The sequence below is a fragment of the Echinops telfairi genome, unplaced genomic scaffold, assembly GCF_000313985.2.
Source record: "Echinops telfairi isolate 266 unplaced genomic scaffold, ASM31398v2 ScPeMD7_3509;HRSCAF=4178, whole genome shotgun sequence".
In the NCBI taxonomy this organism is placed as follows: domain Eukaryota; kingdom Metazoa; phylum Chordata; class Mammalia; order Afrosoricida; family Tenrecidae; genus Echinops; species Echinops telfairi.
In genome coordinates this window covers 1,034,762-1,057,260 of record NW_022107407.1, presented here as the reverse complement: position 1 = coordinate 1,057,260, position 22,499 = coordinate 1,034,762, and the positions used below count along the sequence as shown (strand labels likewise).

At 38.5% G+C, this 22,499-nt stretch overlaps 1 protein-coding gene across 1 annotated transcript in view; it reads right to left on the bottom strand.

The window, feature by feature from the left end:
* Positions 1-22,499, bottom strand: part of RYR2 (ryanodine receptor 2) — an 805,653-nt gene that overhangs the window by 255,592 nt on the left and 527,562 nt on the right. The window contains exons 42-49 of the mRNA XM_045294222.1: positions 18,278-18,654; positions 16,912-17,185; positions 13,104-13,218; positions 11,252-11,384; positions 10,984-11,087; positions 4,483-4,618; positions 3,762-3,948; positions 150-255 (exon numbers count right to left, since the gene is read on the bottom strand). Of these exons, the coding sequence (XP_045150157.1) occupies positions 150-255; positions 3,762-3,948; positions 4,483-4,618; positions 10,984-11,087; positions 11,252-11,384; positions 13,104-13,218; positions 16,912-17,185; positions 18,278-18,654 (1,432 nt within the window). The remainder of the gene's footprint in view (positions 1-149; positions 256-3,761; positions 3,949-4,482; positions 4,619-10,983; positions 11,088-11,251; positions 11,385-13,103; positions 13,219-16,911; positions 17,186-18,277; positions 18,655-22,499) is intronic.

The following is a 22,499-nucleotide window of genomic DNA, read 5'->3' as shown; positions in this document are numbered from 1 at the left end:
ACATGTCGAGGCATTACCAATTAAGTCAGTATTCTGGGCTGTTTCTAATGGGGCATGAGTATTGCTGGCTCTGAATGTGTGGTTTCCGCGATCTACTGATGTCTAGGCACACACTTGGAAAACAAAATCCTAGGTATCATGTCACTTACGTGCATCTCGGGTGCACAACGTCCCAACAGGTCAATCAAAGCTGAATAAAAGGTCATGATTGCATTCCCCATGTGGATGGTGTCATCTTCCTCTTCTTCTGTATCACTTTTGGAAAATTTTCCAAAAATATGACAAGTTAGCAGCATCATGAAGTGACATTTCAAATTTATTACACAATAATCATAGGACAGGGGCTATTAAGATTTTCATTCCTTTTCATCTGGTGCTTTATATTTATAGTTTTTATTTACATCTAAGTATATTTAAAGAAAAAGCACAATGTGTAAAAGACTTGATTTCACATTCTTTTGCCAGGAACATATTTTTAGAAATTTAATAATTAAGATATCTTCAAAAGGGAAAAATTATTACTAATTTGATATATTTTACTTTTTTCTAGTTATTGTATATTTACAAAAGAATAGCAAAAAGAATTAAGCTTAGTTAATTTTGTAGATAGCATATGTTTATAGAAAGGGTAACTAGGTGCTTTTATAGCACAGTCCTCATCCCCAAACTATTGAACAGGGCATAAATAGATGAAACAATTGCCATTAATTTACACAAAAGTCGTTTTGAGCTCTCCCAAACTCAAATAAACACCTCCCAAATTATACCAAGTTTCATAAAATGTAAAATAACACTAATATGCAGGGTTCACAGATACAGTGAAGAAGTCTGGCAATGCCACTCTCTATGTTTAGGATACATACTCATTAACTCACTGCCACCGAGTCGATTCCTATACTGACCCTGTAGGTCAGCGTAAAATTGTCCTCAGAGTTTCTAAGGCTTTGATTCTCTAGTGGTTACTCATTGGGCTGCTATACACAAGGCCAGCTACTCCCAGAGAGAAAGACTGGTCTTTTTACTCTCATAAGAAGTTAGAGTCTCTGAAACCCACAAGGGCAGTTCTACCTTGTCCTACACAGTTGTTATGAGTCAGAATTGAGTAGCTAGTGTTTCCAACTGTTATCCTTAAGGTTAGCACCCCATCACGTAACTATGACAGCACCAGGGCTCCGTTTAGGGGGTATACTGCCTCTTTAAATGTTTGATACTTCTTTTCCTTCGGTAAGAAAGAACTTTTGGAAAGTGACGGATATTTTATTTTATTTTATAAATGTCATTTTTATGTGCTCATCTGTCTCTATTCTACCTCCACTACTTTTGTTGTTGCCACTGTGGTTGAGTGCCATGGAATCATTTCTGCCTCAGAGGGACCCTGTATTACAGCCAAGGTCCAATCAATTTCATTGAGGGTCTTCCTCTTTTTTTGTTTATCCTCTATTTTAACAAGCATGATGTCCTTCTGCAGAGATAAGGCCCTATCATTTATTCCCCAAATTTAACATGTCTCTCTTCTGAGCTGCTATGGATTAAATTGTGTCCTCCCAGAATGCTATCATTCTAATCCCTCTATCCTGTTTGGAAATAAGGTTTTTTCATTTGTCATATAATAAAGTCACATTGGAATACCATGGGTCCTAAACCTAATTACTTCTTATAAAAAAGTAAATTACACAGAGAAAGATGCCACAGATGCATCTACAAGAAGCAAAGAAACATTACAGATCACTAGCAGATGCCAGAAACTAGAAGTTCACAAAAAGAATTGCCATGGCTGAGACTCTGATTTGATGTTTCATACTCCAGAACTGAGAGAGAATAATTATCTATTCTTTAAACTCACTCTCTTCTGGTCTTTGTTTGTTTGTTTGTTTGTTTGTTTGTTTGTTTGTTTGCATATAGCACTGAGTAGGAGCTCTGGTGGCATAGTAGGCTATGCCCTGATGCCTAAATAGAAAATCAGTGATTTGAACCCACCAGCTGCTCCACAGGATAAGTATGAGGCTGTTTACTACTATAAAAATCAAAAGTCTTGCAAACCCAAGGGGCAGTTTTACTCTGTCTTATAGTCACTATGCTCATGGAAGTAACAGTCAAGAGATCAAATGCCACACTGTATTGGGTAAATCTACTACACATAAAAGCCAAGGATGTCACTTTGAGCAGTAAGGTGGGCCTGACTCATATTGTGATACGTTCAATCACCTCATATGCATGGGAAATCTAGACACTGAATAAGAAAGATTGAAGAAAAATTGGGTGGCACCCTCATTCCTGCATGCATGGCTGTTTCAGAGCTGATCTGAGCCAGAGTATTGTTTGTCCTCCAAAGAGAAACAAAGGGCTCCCTAGCTGATCTTTGGCTAACTAACAAATATCTCAAAGAGGTAGAGATGGGCATGTGCTTGTTTTTTGAGTGCTTCCAGTCCCGCACCCTGGACCTGCTTTGTGCATCACCCTATGCCGGTGTATTCAACAAGAGTCTGCAGAACTGTGTGACTTCTGTTACTTCTTTGCTTAGCAAGTTTCCTTTACTAAAGCCTGTGTCATAACTGTCCCTGTGGTTAGTAGAATGGATTCCTGATGCCCTGGCCAAACAATTACCTCTATAGGTAACAGGAAAACTTGAAGACTCAGGAAGTGGCATGCCTGATTGGCAGTAGAGTCAAATATTAAAAACACATAGTATAAAGAAAATTAAGAACATGACTATACTTCATGTGTTTTCCTTTTCACACTTAGAACATCCTTTCATTCTTTTTCTGGAGTTCTCTATGTTACTGATAAAGGTTTCATCTTCCCTCAAGTGTGAGGGAATCATACAAATTCATCCTATGTTAATTTCTCATTCAACTCTAGACTAAGTTGTAAGATTATCTCCTGTTATTTGTAATTAATCACTTTGATATGCTTCTGGAAAAATTCACAAAATGTATCTCCTCCTTCCAGGACGGATGAGCCCTATAGGACCAGTGGTGTGAGTGGCAAAACAGGGAGGGTAAAGGGAGAATGGGTAGGAAAGAGGGAACCGATTACATGGAACTGTGTGTGACCTCCTCCCTGGGGGGCAGACAACCAAAAAGTGGATGAAGGGAGACGTCGGACAGGGCAAGATATGACAAAATACCCATTTATAAACTATCAAGGGCTCATGCGGGAGCGGGGAGAGGGGAGGGAGGGGAAAAATGAGGACCTAATGTCGGGGGTTTAAGTGGAGAGAAAATGTTTTGAGAAACGATGTACAAATGCGCTTTACACAATTGATGTGTGTATGGATTGGCATAATAGTTGAATGAGCCCCTAATAAAATGTTAAAAAAAAAAGTGAAAAAAAAATGTATCTCCTCCTTAAAACTCAATTGCTCTCCAATAAATCCATACAATATTCCTCAGCTCGCTCTTTGTTTATAGCATATGTTCCAGCAACAAATCCCACCTTTTCTGCCAAGTCTAAAACATTCTATTTTCAAGGTGAGAAATATTGTATGCTTAGGAGCAGTCCTGGTGATGTAACCAGTGGTTACACCCTGGGCTGCAATTCATATTGTCAGCAGTTCTAAACCACCAACCGCAGGAAAAAGCCTGGGTTATCTGTAAATATTTACAGTTTGGGAAACCCACAGAGGAGTCACTAAGAGTTGGCATGGAGTTTGGAGTCTTAAGGGCTATTTTGCAAATGGTAGAATGTCAATTATATTTTTGTAGACTTTCATATCAAGTACTATACTTTTCTTCTCATGAATGTGTGTGCACTAGACTTACAGTGTTTTACTGGATCCACTCATGGGTGAGGGGCCATCTCTGGAAGGGTCCTCGGCTATTTTTATGGCTTCTTCCATGGCAGCGAGAAGACCATTGCCTCCTTCCCCACGCAGAGCAGGACCAAAGCACTCAGGCCTCCGAATGAGCAATCTCACGACAACATTTGCATTCTCTTCCACACTCTCACCTAAAATTAAATGGAGAAAATACCAAAATATTGATTACATGGAAGTTCTGAACAAATAAACGTTGGCATCGGTTTTTATTTTTACAAACAACAATCTAAAGCCAAGCTTAGAGTACTAATTAAAGCTGAATAAGAATAACTACTTTTACATATACAGAACACAGTAAATTTCTTTTCTTTTCTTCTTTTTTTTTTTGCTTGAAAATTTCAGAGCAAGTAAATACAATATGAAGGTATTCATCATTAATTTGTAATGAGGGATATTATGATAACCATCATTAGAACTGAAATATAAAATTTATAATAATTCAAGGACTTTAAGATATTGATTTAAATAATAAAAGCATGAAATAAATATTGTAAAATACTGATTATAAAATATTCTGTTTCATTACTAAATATTCGCTTACATATAAGAATACTGAGATGAATCCTATTTAATACACCTGTGAGACAGAATCGACTCAATGGCAGTGAGTGAATTTAATGAAGTTTATATAATGACCAAAAAGAAGTAAAACGATCAAGTCCTACCATTACAGAAGACAGCAAATCGAAGAAAGTCAAGATATCTCTCTCCTTCAACGGGATTCCACCCAATGTCTGGATAGCCATTAGATACCAGCATCTGACAGCTTTGGAGTCCACAACCAGCCAAATATCGAACTACCTACAAAGAAGATTACAAGCAAAAGAGCTTGGGAGAGAAGTCAATAGTTGTTTACCTGAAATATGGTAAATGTACTCTCAAAGGAGATACTTTAAGACAAATTCCTTTTAGTGATTAAAATTATTTTTAATTTCATAATAATCCAAATTAACTCCTGTTAATAAAACCTTACATTTAGAAATTCTTTTAAAAGTGTAATCATAATACAAATATTTATTAACCAACTCTATGAAATAAAAATATTCATAATTTTCATATCATTTTATTTGAGATCCATATCTCTACAATAATCCCGTTGAACTTTCAACATGTCTATATTCAGGAATTCCACCCTTACTTATATACTCAAAATATTTGAAAAGAGAGATTTGTACACTCAAATTCATTGCAGCAAACTCACAATAGCAAAATATGGAAACAAGCAAAATGTCCACCAACAAATGAATGGATAAAAAAGCCTGATACTTACATACAATGGAATATTATTTAGTGATAAACAGAAATTAAGTTCTGATGAATACAATGGCATTGATCATTCTTGAAAACATATACTGAGTGATGTAACTTTGACACAAAAAGACAAATACTTATGATTCAAGTTGTATGGACTAATAAAATAGACAATTGTGCAGACACTAAAGTTTATTTATGGGTACAAATGGTAGAAGTGGGAAAATAAATGTCACTGATTAGAATGCAGTGAATGATAGAGAAAAAGAAAATTAGAAAAATGTGAATGCAGTTAATATCCTAAATTACACATGTAAAAATAGCAAAATTATATATCTACTACTCATCTAGCAGTTAACCATACTGAGATGGCTTACATGTTGCTGTGATGTGGCAAGCTAAGCCACTGATATTTCAAGTACTAGTAGGGTCACCGATGGTGAACAGGTTTTAGTGGACCTTCTAGAATGAGAGTTAATCAGGAAGAAGTAATGGGCTGTCCATTTCTGAGGGATTAGCCACTGAAAGTATTATGACTAGTAGCAAGACAATGTCTGATAATGTGCCCAATAGGGTAGAAAGCACTCAAAATGTAACTGAGGAAGAGACTACTCCTCAAAGTAGAGGCAGCCTTAATGACATTGATGGAACAAACTTTGGAGAAATTTACCTGGAATTGAGAATGACTAATAATGAGAAGAAACATCTGCAAATATCCACACATAACTAGCATGGGGAATACACGAAATATGAATCTAGGAAGTTATAAGTTGTCAAAAATGAGGTGGAATATTAAATGTGAAATCATGAGAATTAGTCTAATAGTGGCAATTTTGAATTGCCAATTCAAAGAAAAGGTGTTCTATTCATCATCAAAAGGATACTTCAAGATCTATTTGAGGTGTAATTCTGTCTATTGTAGGATCATATCTATATACTTCGAAGGAAGACCAGTTAATACAACTCTTATTCAACTTTACACACCAACCTCTAACACCAGTGATGAAGAAATTGAAGAATTATATCAACTTTTCCAATATGAAATTGCTCAAACATGTCATGAAGCTGTATTGATAATTTTATTGATTGGAATGCATATGTTGGAAACAAAGAGAAAAGATCAGTACCTGGGAAATATGGTCAGGGTAATAGAAACAATGGTGGAAACTGCATGATAGAATTTTAAAAGATCAATGATTTCTTCATTGCAAATAGTTTTTTTCCAGGAACAGAAATAGTGATTGTGCAAGTGGACATAACCAGATGGACGGAACATCAAGAAATCAAATCAACCACATTAATGGGGAGAGATGATGGAGAAGCTCAATAGCAAAAGTAAGATCAGGTGCTGACTGGGCCAGACCACAGTTATTCATATGCAAGTACACATAGTTGAAGCTGAGGAAAATTAAAACAAATCTACTAGAGCTAGAATTCATCTTTTAGTATATCCCACCAAAATTTTGAGAGCATCTCAAGAGAAGAACTGAAGCATTGGACACTAATGACAAAGACCCAATAAACTGTGGGGTGACATCAAGAAATGTATGCATGAAGAAAGTCAAAGGTAGGAATGAAAAAGATAGGAAAGAATAAAAAGGCTCAACTGAGTGTCAGAGGGACTCTAATATTGCTTATGAACTTTTAGTAGCTAAAGCAACTGGAAGGAATGGTGAAGACTGAAAGTTCTAAAGGCAGCTAGAGGAGAAGAAAGTAAAGTTTTATAATGTAATTTGCAAAGATCTGGAGCTAAAAAGGCCCAACAGGAAGAATATGCTCAGCACATCTAAAGTTGAAAGAAATGATTAAAAAATTCAAGCCTTAAATTGCAATATTGATGGCGTCTATGGGCAAAGAATTAAATGATGTGGTGAAAAGATCAAAAGAAGATGGAATTAATACACTGTATTCACTGTACCAGAATGAATTGGTTGACATTTAAACATTTCAAGAGGTTCTGTATGGTCAAGCTGGAAGGAAGAAGTACAAGGTGCACTGAATCCATTAGCAAATAAAATAAAATATAAAGCAAAGTCTCAGAAACTGCCAGAATACTATTTGAAATATCTCAACAACTTGATGCAGCCAAATTGAGGCTAGCCTTGTCTCTGCCCAGAACTTTGAAGGCAGTTCTGTGGACAACCAAATGCAAGAGATCCACATTTGTACCTGGTCCAAAGAAATATGAACCAGGAGAATGCAAAAAGTATCAAACTATATCATTAATATCACAAGGAAGTGAAATTTTGCTGAAAATAATTTTTTAATGGTTGAAGCCATTTATAGAGTGGAAGTTGCCAGAAATTCAAGACAAATTGAGCAGAGGAGGTGCAACAGGGATGTCATTGTTGATATCTGATGGATCTTGACTGAAAGCAGAGAATAATCAAAAGATGTTTACTTGTGTTTCGCTGACTGCAAGGCATTATATTGTAAGGATTGTAACAAACTATGAATTGAGAAGCATGGAAACTTGAGAACACTTAGTTGTGCTCATGCAGAATCTGTACATACTAGGCCAAGAGGCAGTCATTTGAACAGATTCGAGGGATACATGTTTCAAAACCAGTAAAGATATGGATAAGGCTTGTATATTTCACTACATTACTCAATCTGTATGGTAAGCAAGTAATCTGAGAAGCTGAGCTGTATGAAAAGAATTTGGCATTAGGATTGGAAGAAGGCTCGTTAACAACCTCTGACATGGAGATGACACAGCCTTGCTTGCTGAAAACCAAGTGGACTTGAAACACTGATGAAGATCAAATATGATAGCTTTTACTGTGGCTTATATTTCAATGTGAAGAAAATAAAAATCTTTACAAATGAACCAATAAACAACTTCATGATAGATGGAGAAAGATGGAAATTGTCAAGGATTTCATTTTACTTGGATCCACAATCAATACTCATGGAAGCAGCAGTCATGAGTGATGGAATGTCAAATTGTCTACAGATGGGCAATTTGTTTTTTTCCAACCCCTATCATTTGCATCCATATATTTGTTTGTTTGGGGTCTTATGATAACCTAATACCTGAATAACACCTATGATCACACAGGCTGGTGTGCTTCTTCAATGTGGGCTTTGTTGCTTCCTTGCTAGATGACTGCTTGCAACTTTAAGCCTTTAAGACCCAGATGCTATATCTTTTATTAGCCGGGCATTTTATTATGCACCATTTTGACTTCGGTGATCGTGTTGGGAAGGTGAGCATCACAAAATGCCAGGTTATTAGAACAAAATAGTCTTGCTTTGAGGAAGTACTTGAGTAGAGAACCAAGTGCTGCTACCTTAATACTTAACATTTAAATATATGTACATGGACCTATGTCTCTATCTTTATATGTTACTATACTTACATGGGTGCATGCCTATATTTATACCTCTATAAATGTCGTTTGCCTCCTAGTTCTTTCCTCTATTTCTTTTTACTTTCCTCCTGTTCCAGTTATTTTGACCTTCATTTGACCCTCAGTATTTTCCCTTGGTTATCCTGGACTTGGTCAAACCTCATCAGGCATTCTAGAACGAGACTTCCAGGATGCACCAAGGCACGGACAGAACACACAACATTCCTCCAGTTTTTTAATGCTTCCAGCTCCCCACTATCACGACCCCAGTTCTACCTTTCAAATCTGGTTACACTGGAGCATGTACACTGGTACAGATAAGAGATCTCGACTCTCGATTGCCTGTTCTTGGGATCCAGAAGAGATAAATCCGTCAGTACCAGTAATGGGAATAGTGATACCGTAAGGTAGGGGGGAGGTCAGGGGAGAAGGAGGAGAAACCGAGAGCCAAACTATAATCATCGATGTATTCCCACCACCACCACCCGCCCCTGGGGGTTGAACAACAGAAACATGGCAAAGTGAGACAGTGAATGGTATAAGACATGAAAATAATAATAATTATCAATGGTCCACAAGGGTGGGGGTGTGGGGGAGGGACAGAAAAAAGAGGAGTTGATAACACGGGCTCAAGCATAAAGAAAATACTTTGAAAATGATGATGGCAACATGTTCAAATGTGTTTGAGGCAATTTATGTATGAATTGTTATAAAGGCTGTAACATCCCCGAATAAAGTGATGTTAAATTAAAAAAGAGAGAGAAAACTCAAGTGACATATTGTGTTGGTAAGATCTGACACAAAATACTTCTTTAAAATGCTAAAGAGCAAATATGTTACTTTGAGGGCTATGATACTTCTGACTCATGCTAAGGTATTTTGAATTGCCATATAATGTATGTGAAATATGGACAATGATTAAAGCAGACTAGAGAAGAATTGATGCATTTGAATTATGATGCTGTGGCAGAATATTGAAAGTACCATGACATTCCAGAACAGCTAACAAATCTGTCTTGGAAGACGTAGAGCCAGAATTCTCAAGAGAAGAGAGTATGGAAAGACTTCCTTGGGCATTTTAGCTGGATAGATGTGCCCCTGCAAAAACACACCATGCTTGGCAAAGTAGAGGACCAGAAAAAGGTGAGTTAAAATGCCAGCTTCAATGTGCTGGACTGATAAAATGCCTACAACAATGGGCTCAAACATAACTGAAATGGTATCACAAGGTACTGGGCAATCTTGTACACGAGGTTGCTAGGTATCAGAACTGGCTCAAAGGCAGTGCGGTCTGATCAAGAAGGTGGTTTCTGAACAGTGATGAGAGCTATTTCTGAAAAAAGAACACAACTGGAGAAAATATGAAGATAGGGGAAACAGCATGTATAAAGGAATGTGCTTCGGGAGCAGGGAGCAAAGTGTGGCTGCAACAAAGAGAGGTGAGAGAGATTCGTAGGAAACAGAAGCAGACTCAGAATGGCATCAGATGGTGTAGGGGCTATTGTAACAACTGCAGTTTTTAATGAGTGAGATGGGTGGTTTTAGAGAGTCCTGAGCAGATGACTGACATGATCATTTTCATAGAAAAGTTCTAAGTGCTAATATAAGAATAGATTTTAAAGACGCAGGGGTAAAATCATGGGGAGACTTTGAATGTAATTTCAGTTGTGGGAAAATAATCTATATTTTGGCAAATATATATAAAATGTATAATATATAGCATTTTATTAGCACTTTGTTTTTAAATACATAAACTTATTTTTAAGATGAGCTGTGTATATGTGATGGTAAAATAATCATTTAGAAAATTGAAAATATACTACTGAAGCAAATATTGTGGCAAGACAAAAGCACACAAGAACATAGGTGAAGAAATTTGCTGTTAGTAACTGCTGTTGAGTTAGCAATCAACTCATGTACCAATAAATGAAACCCTGCACCATCCAGCCTCAACCCACGATGGGTTTCAAGCCATAGTGACTCAAAAAGTCTTCACAGCTTGCGTTTGAGAAGTATATCTTCAAGCCTTTCTCCTTAATTGACCTGAGTCTAGAAACTGCTGAAACCTGCTCGGCACCACAGCAACACACAAAACTCTACTGATGGATAGATAATGGCTGTGAATGAAGTGGATTGTGGGAATAGATCCCAAGTTTCCCACATAGAAGGTGAGAATTCTACCACTTAACTACCAATTTCATAAACAAGTTGATAACCTAACTCAAGTTAACATAAGAAATACATATTTTAAGAGAAAATAAATTATCCCAAAGTTCCTGTTCTTTATAACTTTGTTGCTATTGTTCTTCTGAATTATCAAGGAGTTAATTCTAACTCATGGCTACCCTAAGTGTGCAGAGCAGAAATGCTCTATTTACAAGACATGATTTTACAAACAAGGTAGCCAGGCATGTCTTCTAAGGCATCTCAAGGTGTGGTAAAACTGCCAACATTTCAACTAGGAGTCCAGTAAAATAACCATTTTCAGAGATTGAAATAATCTAGAAGATAACTACACAGAAGCATAACTTGCACAAATACATGAGCAGTATTATTGCTCACCTTTTCCAAATCTGGTTCACGCAAAGCTAAGGCAAGTTCATTATTATCCATCACTGAGGCTGCAGCCACATCCAGAGGTGTAGACCCTCTCATGGCTGGAGAGGCTGTTGAAAAAAAGTGAAATAAAATTGGGATTGTGCTGCAACTAGAGAATTCAATATAAGAACATGATTCCATTTAAAATTTCTAAATGCAGTATGTACTGAATTAATTTAATCTTTAAAGTTAAACTAAGTTTCTAAATGCAACATAAGATTCTTTTACTTACCAAGACCAACACTGCTATTTTCCAGTAAATAACTAAGATGATCAAACATAGCTTTTTGATTCTGTCTACTTATACGGCAGAAATAACACAGAAAACGGCAACAGTTGGCCACCATCTTGGGAAAAGTGATTTCCTGTATAAAAAGCATTTTAGTTAACAGTTTGAGCAAATGATCTTTGTGACATTGAGTTCAAAAGTTAATGTCCAAATCATATTACCAATTAATTCTCATCAGATATGGAAGATATTAAAATACTCAGACTATGGCTTTCATAGATCTTGAGCCGCTGAAAATCAAGGATAACATATTATAATTAGTGGGCTGGATCCGGAATTATTCTATAAAATCCCACTGATGGCATAAATCTAGTTTAGGAGCAAGCAGACTGAATTGCGATTCCTGTCAGGAACACATCTCCCTTGAGAATTCAATCTCATTCCTTGGGAAATTGTATAATCTCTTTGATTCTGTTTTGTAAACGTGGAATAATATGGTGTGGGTAGAGAAAGGATTCAATGAGATAAAATATGAAAAAAAAAAAAAACTAACACAACTTCATTACTTAACCAATCAGTTGTAATGGAGTTGACTCTGACTGCTGGTGACTGAAGTATGTCAGAGAATTGTGTAAGATAGGCTGATTTTCCAGAATTATGTCAATAGACTTCTCTTCTGAGGTATCTCTGGGTAGATTTCAACAGGCAGCCTTAGTTAGATCTAAGCATGTTAATTAGGCCACCCACTCATTCAATGGTCAAAATGTATAAAAGGGTATCTTTACTATGCTCTTAATTACTGAGGTGATTCTCTGGAGATTTAGAACATCACTGATTAGGACACTCCTTGCCTACATGGCTGCCTGACTGGAAAGGCTACCAGCTAGCTCACATCAAACTCTTACACCAGAGTTACCATATACCCTGAAGTCCATCTTTACCAGAACGTATTATATAAATATCTTAAAAATCAGATTAACTGGTAAGTTGAACATGAGAAATATGGACGGAGTATACATATTGCTCTACTTTATTACTTTTGGAAAGTAATCTGCCTTACCTAAGGTCAGCTAATTTATTTCTTGTCACTATTCCTTGAGGGCAACAAGATTAGTGTTTGACCACACTACATTTTGAAAAATAACACTTTAAAACACACACAAAAAAAACATTGAAATATATTTTGTAGCCAGAGGTCATGATATTGCACAGATTTATGTGGTCACTTATTATATGACAATTAATTTTATTTTGAAGAGCTTTAAGTTATACTCATTTAAAATAAACTCTATTAATTGCCTTTATGGAATAATTATGTGGATTATATTAGTTGGCTTTTGGCAGAGCAGATTATGACCCAAAAGTAAAACAAAAAAAATTTTTTTAACTACTGTAATACAACCGATCCATCAATTGAAAAGGGAGTCTTCCTAAAAAGTGTTCTGCGTGTCCAGAAGACAGACATTTTGACACAGCTTTTACTTCACTCTTGACTGAATTTTCAGTGCTCTGAAATAAGTATCTTGCAACACAAGCCTTTAAGGGTCAACAGATTGTCAGCTGCCTTAAAGACTGAATTTGTCTCACTGCCATTGAGTTGAATCCAATTCCCTTACAGATTTGTGAGAGTGTAAACACAGTAGTAGAAAGCCTCACCTTTCTCTAGCAGAAAGTTTCAAACATCTGCACTTAGGGGCCCAGCATGTAACTCACCATGCTACCACTGCTCATTTGAGCATGCCAGTCTCCCCAAAACATATGAGCCAGTCCCAGTGTCATCTCTCTGGATCTCTGTCTCCTGACAAAGAGAAACCAGACTAAGACAAGATCCTAAGAATAAGAGGCAATTCTTTACCTTGGACTCACCACCACCAAGAACATTCACCATGACTTCCATTACAGTCTCATGCATTCCAAGAGCCCGCATCAGATTTGGGTGCTGGTAAAACACTTTATTATTCATTATATCCCTAAAAAGGACAAGTCAGATATCAAATAAAGCACAGCAGTGAGAGAAATTTTTAAACATAAATTTGTCTGAGACGTCTGTCTTTTAGAAATAATTATGCCATATTTGAAACAAAGCAAGCAAATTTTAAAAACACTAATAGTTTAACAAAAATATTATATAATTCTGTTAGTTGTACTCTGAAATGGTACAAGCACTGTGAATACAATGGTATGGCATGTCTGTAAAACAGCATGAGTAGAAATAACATGATTTAGCAATACTATTATTATTCTAGAGCAGCGGTTCTTAACGTGGGGTCGCGACCCCTTTGGGGGTCGACCCTTTCACAAAGGTCGCCTAAGACCATATTTCCACTGGTCTTAGGAACCGAGACACCACTCCTCAATTGGTCTCCAGGAGGGTCCGCCCACATTCAGATATGTATGGGGTCCCCACAACCTGAGGAATTGTATTAAAGGGTCACTGCGTGAGGAAGGTTGAGAACCACAGTCCCAGAGAAAGGAGAACTGTTGTATGCATAGATCTTTTGACATAAATTAATATATATATAGATAGGTAGATAGATAGATAGATAGATAGATAGATAGATAGATAGATAGATAGATAGATATGTACACATTTATATGTCTCTTCGTGAGACATTTCACTGTTAAAACTACAGCAGGAACCTAAAATATGAGGAAACAAAGCCTTATTTTCAGTTTAATTTAATAATTGAGTCATTCTCCTATTTCATTTTTTCATAGGATACTAAATTTTAGCTCCACTAGCTATATAGAAAAGTGGACTAGAATGGTTTGTATAATTAATATTTTAATAAAAAATTAAGTGCTGCTGTTGTTGTTAGGGGCCAATGAATAGGTTCTGAATCAGAAGGGATGAAATACTGCCAACTTCTGTGCCATCCTCACAATTGTCCTTATGTCTGAGCCCAGGGTTGTGGCCTCCATGTAAATCGATCTTGTACAGCGTCTTCCTCTTTTTCACTGTCACTCAATTTACCAAGCATGTTGTCCTCCTCCAGAGCCTAGTCTCTTCATAATATGTGAGACAACAGTCTTGCCATCCTTGTTTCAAATGAGTGTTGTAATTATATTCACTTCCATGTCCGTTACGTTTATTCTCTTGGCAGTCCATGATACTTTCAAAATTCTTCATCAGCACCATAATTCAGATGCATCAATCTGTCTTATTCAATGTCCAAATTTCACATGCACATGCGGCAACTGAAAATACTATGGCTTGGGTAACATTCTCCCTTTCTATACTTTTTTCATAATCATTTTGTGTCTTGTTGCTACTGAAGGGTTTATATACTATATATAACATAATGTTTCTTATACTAAAGACTGTTATTTGTGTTCATTTAAGAAATACGGGCTCTTCATTTTTTAACAAAGTTATTTTCATTTGGTTAATTAAGATTTAAGTTTTAATTCTGACTGGGAATTTAATTTCATCTTATTCTTATATCTTAAAAGTATTCATATTTATTGATGATTGCTTGAATTCCCCCTCATATATATCAAGAGGACACACTTAAATTTTATCACATTTTATTTTGCCATCAGGATTCATTTTCTTTTTCCTAAACCATGCCTTTATTATGAGAATTTTAGAAAAACCTCCAGTCTTGAATATGGGATATAAACTCTAAACTTCATATCATCTACAGTCTTCACTGTAAGTTGCATTCTCAGTTGGGTAGCACATTGCAACTTAATATTCATTTTTCTTCAGAACTTGGAATGTTACATCTACTAATTCTTATTAATGGTGGATGGTTCCACAATTTCTGATGGAAAGCTAGCCTCTCGTAGCAAGATTTCACTCCTTAAAATATTTCACTGTGATTCTGAGATGAGAAATCATCCTCTAGGCTAATTTTTTTAGTAGAATCTCAGCTTGGGAGTCTTTAAATTATGCATAGTCATTAAATTGATAGGGAGTATGAGTTCATGATTTGAATTCTAAGATTCACTTTTTGTTTTTTTTTCCTTCTTTTTCCATGGCCCAAGCAGATATAGGAAAACTTGTTCCTTCCTACTGGCAAAATCCTCCAAGATACGAAGGGGTGCCTTCCCCTTCCTCTCCCCCCCCCAAAAAAAAATAAAAAATAAGAGCAACAACAGAAAAAAGCACTGCTTGGCCAAACTTATGTAGTACACATTTTTTCATGCTAGGAAAACATTGAACAACTCACTCTGAGTTAGTGCACCTAGTGGCATCATTGTGACTGGTCACAATGAATATTTTTGTAAAAGCATTTTCGCTTGAACCTTGTTTATTTGTGATGGCTGTTTTAAAAGAACAGCATGCGGCTTATGAAAGTTTGTTTTCTACTCAGGAAAAATGCCGCAGAAACTGTTGTGATGTTGAACACAGCTTACCAGGATGGTGCTATGAGAAAAACTCGTGTATGAGTGATTTTCTCCTTTCAAAAAAGGTTAAATGTCTATTAACTACAAACCTCATTCTGTACATCCATAAACTTTCCGATCAGAAGAAAATGTTGACAAAATTAATGCACTTCTGCTTGAAGATGGATGATGGACCACTGAAGAAATAGGGCAGTTATCTGGACTATCTCAGATTAACAAACTTTAAGGAAAGATTTGGGAATGAGCAACGTCACTGGGAAATCTGCCTCAGGTTTTGACTGACCAGGAAAAACAGCATCAACTAGAAACATGCTATGCTTTGAACCTCAGCTTTGAAGCGACCCAGACTTTTTATATTTTTCCCAAGGTCATTACTGGTGAGAAGATAAGTTCTATTCTTATGATCCCCAAAACAAACATCAATCAAGCCACTAGAAGATGCCATTGTCATCTCACCCAAAAAAGCTTGCCAAGTGAAATCAAAGATCAAGATGACACTCATTAGGTTTTTTATGTGAGGGTGTATTTGGAGTTCATTCCACTAGGTCAGACTGTTATTCAAGCTTTTTATTTAGAGATACTGAAAATATTGTGTTTAATAGTGTGCAACAAAAAAGGCCTGGTTTGTGGCAGATGGGGGATTACTTTTACCAGCATGGTGCACAGCCATCTCAGTGCACCAGTTTTGGGCAAAAACCAGTATGCCTTTCTTGTCCCACACACCTTACTCACTTGACCTTGCTCCAGGCAACTTCTTTTTGTTTCCAAAAATAAAGAAGGAAATGAAAAGACAGTGATTTGACATAGAGGAGGTGAAGAAAAAATCGAGTCATCCAAAAAGATGACTTTGAATAATGAAAATTAATCACAGATTTGACAAATATATTAAGTGCAATGGAGTGTACTTTGAAGGTGATAGGGCTGTTTGCTGTTTTGTAAAAAAAAAAAATAAATTCATAGCTTAAAAAAATTTCAATTGGGGGGGATCCCCCCTCATACACACAGATAAAAAGGAATTATCAACCTGTATTACATACATTATTATAAATTACTAATAATTGTAGGTTTTAAAAAAAAATAATAATTAAAGATAAGCCCTGCCTGTCATGGCTACATTAGCTTTTAGTTTTAATATTTGTCATGCTTTGCAACTGAGAATTAATTTCTTATTTAGCTTTACTACATCAGCTGTAGAAAAATAATCTAATTCAATATAATCTAGATATTGTATTTGCCTTAATAACTTCATTGTTTTGGGGGGTAAACAAAAGAAACATAGAAGAGAAAATTATTAGAGTTAAATAATTTACCCCAATCCACGAATCATAAGCTTTTCTTCTTCTTTGCCCATTCTGACACTCAGCAGAGAGCGAATCTGACCAAGGGAAGCCAGCAAATTGATGGTATCCTCCACAGAGATTCCATTTATGGTATATGTCTTGGGCAGAGCCCGAACCAAAGCCCCAATGCCATCATATTGTCGATGCAGCAGCACAAACATGGCCCGCACCAACTCAGCATCTTCAATGACAGACTCCTGAGCCCATCGAACCATTGTTTCAGAAATCAACTGCTGAAGGGTGGCTGCAGAGTCATTTTGGATGGTTCATAAAAAAAGAAAGTAATATTTGAATGTAGGTCAATTAGATACTTTAACTTCATATTCCATATACACAAATTGGTATCAATATTTGTACTGGAATTAAAAATTAACAATATTATTTTAAGAAAATAAGTTCCATTTATTACATACCGGATGTGTAATAAAGATTGAATAAGGATATCCAATGATTAAAAACATTTAATACTTTCTTTGTTTATATAAATCATTTTATTGGGAAATCTAGAAATCCTACCATTATATAGTTCAATCACATCAAGCATTATTATACAATTGGTACTACAATCAGTTTTATTTTTTGTAACTTCTTAAACTTCCTGATATCAGCATTCCTTTTCTATCATCCCCCTCCACCGTATGACCCTTTTATCCTCCAGGAACCCTGATTGTAATTGTTGTCTCTACAGGTTTATCAACCCTGGGTTTCATATACTGAAAAACAGAAAAATACATCACAAAGATTCAAGGAGGCTACCCACAATGACAAACTACATTAGAGATAAACCCCAATAGGAAAACAGAGAGAGAGAGAGAATATTTAAAACCAAATAGAGCCCAAAAGGTTAATACTTAAAATAAATACCCAGACTTCCGGGAAGATGGCGGACCAGGGGACCCACTGTCTCTGAGAGCTCTCTCGAACAAGGCGGGTTCGGTGTCCAGGTAGCCGAGTGGTAAGTGAGTGAGACATCCCCCTGGGGCCAACATCCGGCCCCCACCCCACACATATGTCCTGAGCCGGGCCTCGGTGATCCAGGTCCCGAATCGTGGAACATCACGGGTCCCTAAGCCCCTGCGACCACGTCCTAGACTCGCTCTAGCCCCACTCCATCCCCAGACCAGGAACCTGCGCCCAGAGTTGCTTGCCTGCTCTGCGGAGACATGCACAGAAGTGGCGGGACCTCCAAGACAGCAGTTGCCCACTCACGGGACCCCACTAGAAGAGTAGCTTCTCCTCCCCACAGGTCCCCTCTCCCCATGTGGCAGCGATATGACCCTGAGCCCGTGTCCCTCCCTCCATTCATCTAAGCCCTGGGTAACTGACTCCAATCTACCAGGTACTAACTGGGCGACGCTCACGGGAGCCAATCCACCCCCACTGCTGCCTGGGATCTCTCCAACAGTGCTGCATTTGCGGCTCGCCCGCCCTGGTGTCCCAGCTCCCATGCCATTCCTGGACCGGGAGGGGGTGCCAAGCCCACTTCTCTCCGCGTGGCGCTGTGTCTGTGCATGGAGCCCGGAGGAGCGGGGAACCCGCCTGCCGTGGAACAGTGGGGGCCGCTGCCCGCTGAGCGCACTGCCAGCGGGGTTCTTGCCTGCTCTGGGGCACTGGGGATTCCACACGCCCAGCGGCTCCGAGCCTGTCACGCGGCGTGCCCCCACAGGGCAGAGCGCGATCCCCATGGCTGGCTGCTCTCCGCCAGAGCCGCCGCTGTCCGATCAGCGAGGAACACATCGCCGAGAAGCCTGTGCCGCTCATGGCCAGCTGATCTAGCGATAAACGCCCGCCCGCCGGCTAGGGAACCTGTGAATCAGCTCTCCGGCACCTGAGGGAGCTGTCTGCATGCTCCACGGGTGCCCATCTCTCCAGTGCCCCGCGGGATCCCCAGCACCAGCTCCAAGCCTGCCCCAGCCCTCTGCAGGAGGCAGGCATTGCGGCCTGCGCCTCACCACACCCCTTGTGGCCCCAGTCTTTCCCAGGCAGTGCAGGCGGCTTAGCGCTGTCCAGAGCCTCCCTCAGCGTGGCCTCCGAGAGCCTCGGAGAGCTTGTCGATCGGAAGAGCAATTTCCCCTCACACAGACCTGCTCCGGAGCCCAGCTCAGCACCACATCCCGAGGCAGGGAGGCCTCGCCCACCTCTGCCTTCTATTAGGCATTGCTAGAACTTGGAGGGAAAAGAAGGCGGGGTGGGGGGGGATCTAAATATATACATATATACATTTTATCTCGTGCTAATTTCCTCTTTTTTCTCTTTTACTTTCTGTACTTTCTTCACTCCCTTATTTCTTCCTCCTTTTTCACTATTGCTAATACTTCTCTTCTGCCCCTCTCCTATAGGTATTCCTTCTATCTCTTTATTTTCTCACTCTCACTATTATCACTTCTCTTCTATCCTCTTTTATAGCTTCTTCTCCTTCCTTCTCCCTCTCCATTCTTTTTCTTTTTCCTCCCCCCAATTAAAAATTTTTTTTTAATATTTAAAAATGTTAAACTTTTTCCTTTTTAATACTAAATAACAAAAAGTGTGTGGGGGGGCTGCTAAGGGTACCCTGACAGACCAGGTCAAAGCAACCAAGAGGCACTCATAGAGGCCACATCCCCCACTCCAGTCGCTGAAACATCCCACCACTGCTGGTCACCAAGCCTACGGACAACTCTACCTACATAGCAGTCTGACACATCCTTAGAGTAGGTCCTGAGAGAATCCTTAACAATAACACAGATAAGGGCCCCCTGGCCTCCCAGAAGCATGGGGCCTATGAAAGGATAGAGGAAAAATCAACAGACCACATCACTCCCAACAAAAAAATAGAGAGACAAAACATAGTCGCAGAGCAAACATCTCTCATAGAAAAAGAAGATACAGATCTGCCACAGAAGGAAATCTTCAGAAGTCTACTGGCAGTAATAAAGGAGCTGAAGGAAGCAACCCAGAACAAGGATACAATAATAGAGGAGATGAAGTCCACAATAGAGGGGATGAAGTCCACAATAGAGGGGATGAAGTCCACCCACCAAAGGGAACTGCAGGAGATAACAGAGGAGGTAGCAGATACAAGGTCACAGAATTTACGATTAGGCTTGAGAGGCATAGAACCATTATCAGTGACCTCGAGGACACTCAAAGAGAACTAAGCAACCAAGAAAGACAGTCAGATTAAAAAATTAAAGAAACAGAAGATAGCCTGAGATCAATGACAGATGCTATGAATAGGAATAATCTTCGTATTATCGGTCTCCCTGAACTCAACACAACATACAAGTCAACAATCAAGATAGCAAAGGAATTCCTGGAAGAAAACTTTCCCACCCTAATAAGGGAGAACCAGGCACTCATACAGGAAGCAGAAAGGACCCCAGCTATACTAGACCCCAAGAAGAACACACCAAGGCATATAATAGTAAAAATATCCAACTTCGAGGAAAAAAAAATTTTTTACGAGCAGCAAGAGAAAGGAAGACAATCACATACAAAGCAGCACAGGTAAGAATGTGCTCAGACCTATCAGCTGAAACCATGAAGAGGAGGAGAGAATGGAGCAACATCTTCCAAAAGCTGAAGGAAAAAAAGTGCCTCACCCAGAATCCTGTAACCTGCCAAGTTATCCATTAAGATGGATGGTGAGATAAGGGTCTTCCAGGACAAGGAAAAACTCAAAGAATATGCTGCAAAACACCCGAGCCTGCGGAAGATACTGGCTGACTCACTATGGCCAGAGGATCAACCTCCACCAAGAACAAACAGGAGATCACCATATAGCCCAGCTCCATCTAGTAGCCAACATGCCAGCAACAATTATTAGGACAAAAGGATTTCAGATGGAAAAGAAGACAACATAGAAAATCTCCACTCAAACACAGCACACTGATATGAGGGGAGATAGGTAAAGACCCAAACCACAAAACATGGTATGACAACTATGAACCCACAGATAGTGATAATAACACTGAACTCCAATGGACTCAATTCGTACATTAAAAGAAAAAGGCTGGAGGACGGGCTCAGAAAACATAATCCATCAATCTGTTGCCTGCAAGAGACACATCTTAAGCACACAGAGAAGAATATGCTAAGAATAAAGGGATGGCAGAAAGTTTACCAAGCGCATCCTAACTCCAAAAAGGCAGGGGTGGCTATCTTAATCTCTGACAATATTGACTTCAAGATCCAAACCATAAAATGAGACGAGGGACACTACATAATGCTCAAAGGTTCAATAAACCAAGAAGCAATTCGCATATTGAATATCTATGCTCCCAACAATGGTGCTGCAAAGTTCATCAAACAAACTATTAAAAAGATGAAAAAAGAAATCACGGACTCAACAATCATAGTAGGCGACTTTAACACTCCGCTATCAGAGAAGGACAGATCACTGGGAAAGAAGCTCAGCAAAGATGCCATAGAGCTAAACAATGTAATTAGGCAACAGAGCCTGATAGACATTTATAGAGCTTTCCATCCAAACGCAAAGGGTTTCACATTCTTTTCTAGTCCACATGGATCTTTTTCAAGAATAGACCACATGCTGGGACACAAGTCCAGCCTGAGCAAATTCAAACACATAGATATTATCCAGACATCTTTTTCAGATCATCGTGCCATAAAGCTGGAGATTAATAAGAGGATATCCAGGAAAGTAAGGGCAATCAATTGGAGGGTGAACAATGATCTCCTGTGACACGAATGGGTACAGGCCCAGATTAGAGTGGATATCAGGAAGTTTCTAGAAACCAATGAGAACGAGAGAACACAATGTACCATAACTTATGGGACACTGCGGAGGCAGTTATAAGAGGTAGCTTGACATCATTAAATGCCTATATGAAAAAAGAAGAGCGGCGCATGGCAGATATGCTAACACAAAACCTCCAACAACTAGAACAGAGTTAGCAGAACCACCACTCAAATAGCAAGAGAAAAGAAATAATTAAAATGAGGGCAGAATTAAACCAGTGGGTAGACAAGAGAACAATACAAAAGATAAATGCAGCTAAAAGCTGGTTCTACGAAAGAATTAACAAAATTGACACTTCTCTAGCAAAGCTTACCGAGGATAGAAAGGAGCAAAAATCAATAGCCATGATGAGGGATGAAGCAGGGGCAATAACAGACCCCAATGAGATTGAAAGGATCATCACAAAATACTATAAAAGTCTGTATTCTAATGAACTCAGCAACATAGAAGACATGGATAAATACTTGGAAAAACAGTCTCTCCCTAAATTATCTCAGACACAGATCAATGACCTTAACAAACCCATAGCTAAAGAGGAAATAGATACAATAATTAAAAATCTACAAACAAAAAAAGCCCCAAGGCCAGATGGCTACATGGCAGAGTTCAACCAAACATTCAGGGAAGCATTGACACCGATCCTCCACAAAGTATTCCATAATATAGAAGAGGATGGCAAACTCCCAAACACATTTTACGTAGCCAGCATTACTTTGATACCCAAACAGGGCAAAGACCCCACAGGCATTGAGAATTACAGACCAATATCCCTAATGAACATAGATTCAAAAATCCTTAACAAAATATTGGCCAATAG